Below are 9,578 nucleotides of genomic sequence, written 5' to 3' on the forward strand. Positions count from 1 at the left end.
CATTGGTCCTATGTAATATTGCAATTGTCTCAGAAGGCGAATTTTGTGTTTTTTATTAGCTAACAAGCCAAAATAACAAAAATTGCAGAAATTATTTCTTCAAATTATTTCAAACTTGTAAATGAGTTTAACTTTCTAAATTTAATAACTGAATAAATACCTTTTTTTTTCGAAGTAACTAATAATTTTAGCATGCACCTGTAAATCTGTGACAAAGTAAAAGGACGATCTTGCAGAATATCAGCCTTTCTGGCAGGAAACCTGGTGGTTTTTCATTCAAACACATCATTCAGAGAGTAGACAAAGCACCCCTTATCATTTTGTTTGCCTTGCTGTGTTGGATCAAAAGCAAGTCTGTTCGTCATCCAGAGCCAGAATCACTCGGTTTCGGATGCGAGTTAATTTGTTGAGCTTGATGAAGGGTGTAAATAATCTGGTCGGTCCGTTTTCGTAGTTAAGTCGCTCTCCGTGACGACGATTGCCGCACCTCTTCTTTTTCTTTTTTTTCCCTTTGGCTTCCCTTCATTACGTTTTGACTGGTGTTCATCACAGGGATTTCTTTTTTAAATGTACGTCAGTTTGATCACATTTAATTTGTACTTTTTTCTTTTTTTTTCCTGATTTGTATCATATTGACTGTCGCCTCAGATGTGAGCGTGGGCAGTCGGATCCGATTCTCTCTGTGTAAGAGTTGCCAGGACATGAACAAAAAACCCTGGCGTCTAGTCAATTCTGCAGTTTCAGTGCAGAAACAAATATATTATATATATATATATATATATATATATATTGTATTATAAAATGTGGAAAAAAAACTTTAGGCTACATAGTTGTTTATTTTATAGATTACATATATGTATGTTATGATTTTAAAATTAAAGTAATTTTATAACAGATTATGAGATGTTTCTGTATTTTGTCGTTTTCTCTAAATATTTACCATAAAAATAAGAATTAAAATGTACTTCACACTGCATATATTTTTAGAATGTGTATTCAGTAATATACATCAGCCCTGAAATTGTAAAAGATATAAAACAAATCTCAGAGAGAGCGAAAAACAAGACTGTTGTGTTTTGGTTTGGCCTGTCTCTATGGTAACGTCTCTGAATCAAAGGCATGCCAGTAAGGGTGCCTCCATAGCGTTTTGCAAGAAGTGTTTTCTAAAACTAAAAGGCCTTACAAAATGTCAACAATCTTATTTAGGTGTATTTCTACAAACCTTGCTGAAAACTCCTTAAATCCTTTAAACAGAACCTTTCTGACAACAGGAAGTAGGCTCAAAGATCCCAAAAGCAACACATCCTGTGCTACTAAAGAAATTCCGAAAGCAAGTCATTGAAATCTACTTATACTTGAAATAAAAGTCAACATTTTCTTTGCATGCCAGTATTTTAATCGTAAAAAATACAATTTACATTAAGGTCTTTTTTCTGTCAAAAATAAATGTACATGATTGAGGATGATTATAAGAAGTTGTCCTTTTTTTTTCTAGTCGAGTGTGACATCCATCACTTTGTACACCTTGTCGATGAGGATTTCCACTTTATCTCCTCCCAGCTGACACAACTCCAAAACACACACCACGTGTGTGTTCTCCAGCCCCCGGGCGGTTGCCAAGATCTCCTCTGCAAGAAGGCAACCAAACGTTAAAGAAATCAAAGCTAAACGTTCGACTGGCGATGCTGGAGAAGATGAGAGGAGGGATTTATTTCTCCTGTTGCTACCTGACTCCTGGGGAGTTAATTCTCCGTCTCTGGCTGTGCTGTCGAGGGGGCAGAGGAAGCCTGATGAGAGGCAGGACAGCATCGAGTTGTCGTGGGGGTCCCGAGAGAGACCAACGGCGCGGGGGTCGTCGGAGCGCACGACGGGGAGAAACGCGGCGTCGACTGCGATCTGCTTGTTAATACCTGACAGAAAAACGTAAAAAAAAATTCTAACCAGAATTAGTGGGCCATGTTGAGAACGCACACACTGAAAAGATAAAGATCTACCTTAACAATAGTTACATTAATTCTAGGGCTGGAATGACTAATCATTATTAATTGGTTATTCAAATAATTGTCAACTAATTTAGTAACTGATTAGTCGTTAACTGGAGTATACAGACTCAAAAAGGGCCATTTGCTGCAAAAGCAAGACATACTCAGAGCAGTAATCAACCCAGAACTGTAAGAGAAATATATACCTTTGGCATTTAAAATTAAAAATATTTGTATATATGTTTTATTGCATTTTACACAATAAAGATTTTCATTTTCTTACTTAAAGAAATTGATTTTTTTGTTTATTTGAATCTTTTTATGTATTTCTAACACTGTATAAAAAAGATGGTTAAATAACAAATCTGCAGCTTGTGCCATTTTTTTTATATATATGATTAATCGACAGAATAATCAATAGAAGAACTAAAATAATTGGTAGTTGCAGCCCTAATGTTTTCTGTCATTTTCTTAAGGTCACACAGACCTCTGACTGCATACAATGTTTTTTTCCTGACAGTAGCTTCCCTCCCTCAGTGTGACTCACTGATGACGTGACGCATTACAATACAAACTTAAAGGTCAGTCAGTTAGTTGTCCCGGTTATAAAAACTGAAAACATTTTTGTCTACAAAAGAAAAACAGAAACATTTTCAGAGTGATTCATAGCAGGTGAAATGACAGGGGAAACAGGACTGAGCGACTTTGCTCTTACCCAGTATGGTCAGCTGGTAATGCCCCGGGCAGGGAGTGTGTGGCGGCGCGTCGGCAGCCGCCTGTGGCGTCCAGCGCGTCGGCTGAAGGTTGCTCCACCGCAGCAGGGCGCTCTTCTCGTCGAAGGTGAACCTGCGAGAGATGCTGTCCTGATGCAGGCCGCCGTGATGCAAATGCTCGGAGATTTCTTCTCGCTGCTTTGACCAGCTGCTGCTCTCCCAAGACGGAGCAGCGGAGTCTAGTTGGACACACACATTACAGAGAGGCACACACACAGCAGCGAAACTGAAGCAGCGAGTCACTCACCTTGACATTCCTGCTGCTCATGCTGAACCTCCTCATATGCCGAGGCCGACTCCTCTTCTTCCTGCTCTTCTCCTTCTTTCGTGTTTTTGTATTTCAGCCTTCTGGGAGCAAAGAAGCTAAGATTGGTTGTAACTTTTAACTAACAGATAAATGCTCATGGTTGTAGCTTAATTACCTTTTAGCGGGGGTGCTGGCACAATTTAAGGAAGAAGGTACGGCTTTACTATAAAACACGACGTCAAATTTACAATTACCGATTAATTATTCAGCTTACAAGCATAAAAAAAAATAGGAATCAAATCCAACCTGAATTGATTTGTCCTTTTCCTTGTGTTAGCTTTGCTCCTGTCAGAAGAGGGAGACATCAGACAGTCTGCGGGATCTTTATGTGTGTCTGATGAATAATTCTTGGGCTCATTTGAAACCTGAAAGAAAAAAAAAAAAAAAAACCCCAGCAGCAAACGTCTTTAACTATTTCTTTTGTTACCATTACTGAAAATACACTGTAAAATAAAAATCTCTTACCTTCTTTGGGTAATTTGTGTAGCGGATTGCCGTGATCTCTCCCTGAATTGCCAATTTTTTATGCTCCCTATATTGAAGGCTCTCTAGCTCCCTCTTCAGGTCAGATGCAGCAACCAAAGGAACTTGGCCTTAAATAAAAGAACGGTATAAAGCACAAATCTACACCATAACTGCTAAAGCCTTTAAAATCAATAAATAAATCACTCAAATCACCTGCTGACTGTGAAAATCTCCGTGGGGGAGGAGGGTAACAATAATGGCCGCCGACGGCAGTTTTTTGGAGGACAACGTTGTCCTTCAGAGTCTTGGTCCACTGGATGAAGCTCTTCACTCTGGGGTCACTCACATATGGCTGGCCCTTGTGGTAACCTGTTGCAGACCCACACCGCCCCAACGCTTTAATCCTGTCATCCTTCTCCGGTCACACTGTCACGTGATTATACCAACCTGTGATGAAGATCTCGGTTTCACAGCTGCTTGTGAGGTAGGGCAAAGACCCTTCCGCCTGACACACCCTCATCTGAGTGCAAACAAGGTAGGTCACTGTGGAAGACGGAGCAGAGATGAGACAGCAGCCAAATACAATGCCTTGTTTAGTGTATTGGTTTATAATTATTGGGAAGACAAATACATTTCCACATTTATACCCAAAACTACTTTGTAACGCCAGTCCCTACATGAACTTTCAAGCTCTTGTCCCATTAAAGGCTGTTTGTCTAGGACAAGTTCAAACAAAGCTGCAATATGTAACTAAGTAAAAATATATATATTTTCTTTACATATTTGTTAAAACTGTGTTGTTATGACTCCTCTGCCTTCTTCCTGTGGTCCTACTGCTACCTGCAGAAATACACTGCTCAGTCAGAAACAACCAATCAGGGTCAGGGGGAGGGTCTTAGCGGTGTCACTCACCCTCATGTACACTGCTCACACCCCCTCTGTTAGGCTAGTTCTCCACAACAGAGCCTGATGTGAATGCCAGGCTAGTTAGCATGGCCACTGATGTGGGCAAATAAACAGTTTTCCTGGAGAGGTAACTTGTTTCTCCGCTATTAGCACATAGCGGAGAAACATGAGGGTGATTGACAGCACCAAGATGGCTCTGATTGGTTGTTTCTGACGGGGCGTAGTGAATTTCTGCAGATGGCAGCAGAACCACAGGGAGTAGGTTTGGTATCTTGATTTTTTTTTTTTAGATTATTTGTCTCATAGTGTCACAACATGGTGGCAGTTTTACTGAATATGAAAATAAACATATTTTATTTGATAAAAGTTACTTATTGCAGCTTTAAGCTGTCTTACAATTTCCACTGCATGGTCACAGGTTCACATTTATCTGCTACTTCGTTTTGCTCCATCACTTGAAATTCCACTGCCAAAAACTGACTTTTGGGGTGTAATGTGACACAACGTGTCACATCTATAATACTTATAAAGGGCAAAGTATGAGGTTATGATTTACTTGGACAGATTTGACTGAAGATTTCAGGTTGCGACGAGGAAAAAAGTTCCAGAATAAAAGGCCGGTCAGATGTTCCATCCACCGAATGAACCCAGCGATACGTCCAGTATTTTTCTGGAGCTAAAAGTTAAAGCACAGCAATCACTACATGACCAGTCAAAGTGAAATTACAGAGTGATTACAATGTGAGTAAATAAAAAAAACTTTTACCTTTACTCCCTTTACTCCTGACTCTTTCAACACGGCCAACAAATGTCACCAAACCGATGACGTCACAAGCGGAACCGTTCGAAATCTTCTCCAGCTCTGACCTGGAGCAATCGAGAAACCCAAGAGCAGCTTTTGAGCCAAAAACTGTTGGATTATGGCATGAAAACATACACACGTGACGCGTAAATACATTTTTATTAAAGCAGCGGCTAGCGTTGATCACCTGGTGGTGAACTGGTAGGACACCTCTGGCAGGCCCCACTGTGGGAGGACGCTCTTGGGTGAGACCACAGTGATGTCTGCAGCTGGGTTACGGGGGTTCAGGCAGATTTCTACAAGGAAAAACGTTTACAGAAAAGAAATAAAGTGCAATCAATAAAAAAAAAATCCCCATGGCAAGTATGAATTATTATAATTCCTATAGCTCAGCTTTTGCAATTAAATTATGTTCCTCAACTCAACATCTCAGTAGTATTTAGCTAAATGTAACACTCCTAAGTTCATACCTATAGAGGTGAAGTTTTTCATTCGATGGTGGTCCATTTGTGGGCGGGATCTGTTTGAGTAGCTCTGCTTCAAGGTGTAGTTTTGCAGGTACAAGACCGCGCCAACGTTCATCCTGAGGTAGTACTCAGGACAGAGCTCGTTCCAAAGCACGAGCGACATCGTGCCGCTCTGGTCGGCGACTTCGAAGTAAGTCTGAAATATCACAAAGTGCATATTTTACCCGGTATCGCAGTAAAATATCAGGCAAATACAGACTAGAAAAACAGATTACGGGTAAACCTGTAAGTGAAGCTCACCTGGTAGGGGTAATCAATCTTCAGCCCAAATTTCCCATAATACCTTAACCTGGATTTGTGGATAATCTTCACCAGGAGAGGGAGAGGTTTCCATGAGACCCTGAAGGATGACTCCAGAGAACTGAGGAGGGTGACCTTAGACACTGAAATAAATATATTACATATTATCAGGATTTCACTCCTTCTCCCTTTCTCATGTACATTTTGCACTATTGACCTTATTTCTTGTTTTATTTTAACCTTCTATGTAATGTTTCACTCTAATCTGCTGAAGAGCCCTTAAGACACTCCAATTCTCCTGGTGCACAATGAAAATAACAATACATTAATGAAATATGATTTGAAAAAGAAGAATCATTACATTTTATTATAAGTAATGCTACACTTAAGGAAAATCAGGAAAACGCAAAGTTTACATTTCTTTAGAACTCAAGCCTCTTTTTAAAATGACATATATATGTACCTATATAATTAGCTCTTTGTAATTTACTTACCTGAATTTTTAAGAGCTATTGCAATTTGAGCAGAGGTGGACAGAGTACTCAGAAATTTTACATATTTTTAGTCAAGTAAAAGTAAAAAGTAGCCATCCAAAAAATTACATTTTTGGTAAAAAAAAAAAAAGTCTACTCAAGTACTGAGTAAATGATCAAATTATCAATCATTGAGTGATTGATAATATTCAAAAACGTTACTCAAGTAGACAAGGTTTCCCCCAGAAAACTCGCTAAGCCCGGTGGTTGGGTGCTAGGGCAGTCATTCGTCCAGCGGCCAGTCGTGTTTTTGAGTTAAAAACTGTTTGAAGTTGACAGAAAATGTGAAAATATCATTTGACAATTATGTGTTATTGGAAGATTAACACCTGAACGCCAACTATAAAATCTTTAAAAAAAAATGCAAACATTTTTTAAAAAGACTTAAATAAATAAGCAGTGCTTAGCCTGGTGGGGGCACAAGTAAAGCCTGGTGGCCCACCAGGCTTATAATGTACTGGGGGAAAACCCTGAGTAATTGTAATTGAGCAAATGTAACTAATTACTGCCCAACACTGAATTTAAGTGACAGAAAAAGTGCAAAAACAGCACAGCAAGAAGCAGAGGACAGCAGGATCTCACCGTCCAGGACTGGGTCCGGTGAAGCAGACCCGGAGATCCACATGTCTCCTTCCGGGTCGTCGTTGTTCCACAGAGACAGGTAGTGTTTGCGGCTCACCTGCAGCGGAACGTCACTCTGCAGCACCGCGCTCCTCTCCATGCCGTGTTTTACCAGCATGGGCAGTGAGCTGGGGTTGTTAATGCGGGGCAGGAGAGAGGACGTCTCTGCGCTGCCCTCGACCTTCTCGATGCAGATATAACCGTGCCCCAGTCTCCTCTCGTTGTAAACAAAGGAGCACTGCCTGACGCTGACGTCCGTCCCGGTCCTCAGGGTGTTTCTGTGCACCAGGTGGTTCAAGCTGGGGTGAAGGAAGCATTTGGCTCGCCAGACGCCGTCTGTGATCGTCACGTCGTAGCTGTAGCTGTCAAGCTGCTGACCCTCGGTCGGCTCGGACAGGTACCTCTGAACGGCAACAACGGCGACAGGAGCCGCCTCCTCGGCCGTGAGTTTCAGGCTTTGAGTGGAGGGTAATCGCTCCAGCGTCCGCTGGAGGAAAGATTCCCGAGGAAGACCGGCTGCCATCGAAGAACAACGCGAACTACTCTCCATCACTGAACAGTTAGCTCAGCAGGCGGTAGCTCATGTTAGCCTGTTTACCTCGATGTGTTACACACAGCTAAAATGATTCCCATCAGCCAATGGAGTACCGTAAAATACTTAACACCTTTCAGATGACGGCGGTAGGGACGCTTTAGTTACTCTGGTAACCGCTGGCTAACGGTTACAAACTGTTTTGGTGCTCTTTGATGACGTCATCGTGTGCCGAAGCGAAGTACGGATGAAAAAATAATAAGAATAACTTGCTTAAATATATTGGCATTAAAATACTTTACAATAAGTTGGACAGTGTAAACAAGAGATTGCTATTTTTGAAAAATCCGCGCTAAACTGCGCAAGAACTGGCGTCACTTCTCTTGAAGTGACGCCATCATTGCGACTGTTCGCCTGTTATGGCAGGTAGTTGTAACATATAATCGGACATCACTGCGCTGATAAATTATGAAATACAAATTCCCCCCCTAAAATGATAGTTACTTGCTCGAATAAAAATGAAGTGTTAGAGGTAGTACTCATTGTGGAAAGGATAGTTAGACAACAGTTAACGTTAGTTTTCAAAATGAAATGAATGAATCACTTAAATGATCAAAATATTAAACATGGACTATGGTGGACCAAAAACGCTGCAATGACAATGAGAAATATGATTCTGAACCAGCAGAGCAAATGTATTACTAGTATTATCGGTAGTAATACATTTAATAATAGAAATAATAATATTTATTTATCGCAAAAGTTCAATTTAAATACTTCTAAAAAATTATGTATATACATATATATGATTTTAAATATTTCTGAAATGGGAGTTTTTGTAGTAGAGAATTTGTTATCAGAAAGCTGTTTTTCCGTGAGTTGAAATATGTTTTCTGAGCAGAAAGATCAATGCATATGAATGTGAAAAGTTTTTTTTGTCAACAAAAACAGATACTAATTTAACATTGTGAATATGGGAGATGTTATTTTGGATTGTTTAATTATTAGAAGAACTTACTCATGGATGTGTGTGAGCTGCATTGTCTGCTTATTATATGCACAATTAGTTTACCATACATCATACCTAACATATTTTGATTAAAAAAATTATTTAAATGCTGTGTGCTTGACTAATTACTATTTTTGAACAACCCTGTTATTATCAATGTTCTGATGTAAAGGTGAGACTTTTGAAACATTTAAAATTCACCTTGAAAAATATGTCAAAGCTGCAGCTGAAAAAAAAATACACTTTTACTGATGTGCTCCATAAGAATACGTCTTAGACACAGTTTTTTTCCCCCTTTAAACACTAAGTTTTAACTTATGCCTTAAGGCACATTTTGATTGCCTGATTAAAAATTGTTACCTTGCTAAAGCAATTTGTGGAGCCAGCAGGGGGTCACTGTTTGACTCCAAAATCAGAAATGAGTTTTTACAAACAAATCCATTGGAATTGAGTGTATACTGTATATGGATAGTGATGATAGTGTTTCAAGATATAAATTTTTCTGCTGTAATGCAATCAGGAAATCATAACTCGAAACATAGATTGAATTTTGCATTGTATTTTCTTGTTGCAGACAGCAGTAAAGACAGAGGCCCTCAGTGTTTCAGAATTTGTCCTGCTGTTTGCTTTGACCTCAGTCTTGCTTAGCATAATTGAAACTGACAGAGTGTAACTAAGGTTAAGTGGTGCATTGCATTAATTTAAATGTTTTATTCGCATGCAGGGTAAGAGGTAACCAGTATTGTTTTGTACATCTATTTAGTGAATGTTAGCAACATTTAATTCAGTTTTTAAAAAAATTATTATTGTTATTTTGGAAATGTTTATCCTTTTCCAATTGAAAGGGAAATGCAAACCTCTCTGCATGCCAAAATATAGCA

General features: G+C 39.5%; 1 protein-coding gene across 2 annotated transcripts; it reads right to left on the bottom strand.

Moving 5' to 3' along the window:
* Positions 1–1,434: 1,434 nt before the first annotated feature.
* On the bottom strand, positions 1,435–8,373 carry radx (RPA1 related single stranded DNA binding protein). Of its 2 annotated transcripts, none has more exons than XM_028031135.1 (15): positions 7,118–8,373; positions 6,003–6,145; positions 5,706–5,898; positions 5,423–5,531; positions 5,200–5,300; positions 4,990–5,109; positions 3,975–4,070; positions 3,741–3,896; positions 3,528–3,655; positions 3,309–3,427; positions 3,178–3,225; positions 3,003–3,100; positions 2,698–2,934; positions 1,728–1,910; positions 1,435–1,628 (listed from the first exon to the last, which is right to left on the bottom strand). In XM_028031135.1, exons 1-15 carry the CDS (start codon positions 7,704–7,706, stop codon positions 1,492–1,494), a joined length of 2,457 nt encoding a protein of 818 aa, XP_027886936.1. In that variant the 5' UTR covers positions 7,707–8,373; the 3' UTR covers positions 1,435–1,491. The 2 variants fall into 2 exon arrangements, with proteins under 2 accessions (XP_027886936.1, XP_027886935.1); XM_028031134.1 differs by having other exon boundaries at positions 3,003–3,103; positions 7,118–8,372.
* Positions 8,374–9,578: the final 1,205 nt, after the last annotated feature.

The sequence above is a fragment of the Xiphophorus couchianus genome, chromosome 11 (genome assembly GCF_001444195.1).
Source record: "Xiphophorus couchianus chromosome 11, X_couchianus-1.0, whole genome shotgun sequence".
In the NCBI taxonomy this organism is placed as follows: Eukaryota; Metazoa; Chordata; class Actinopteri; order Cyprinodontiformes; family Poeciliidae; genus Xiphophorus; species Xiphophorus couchianus.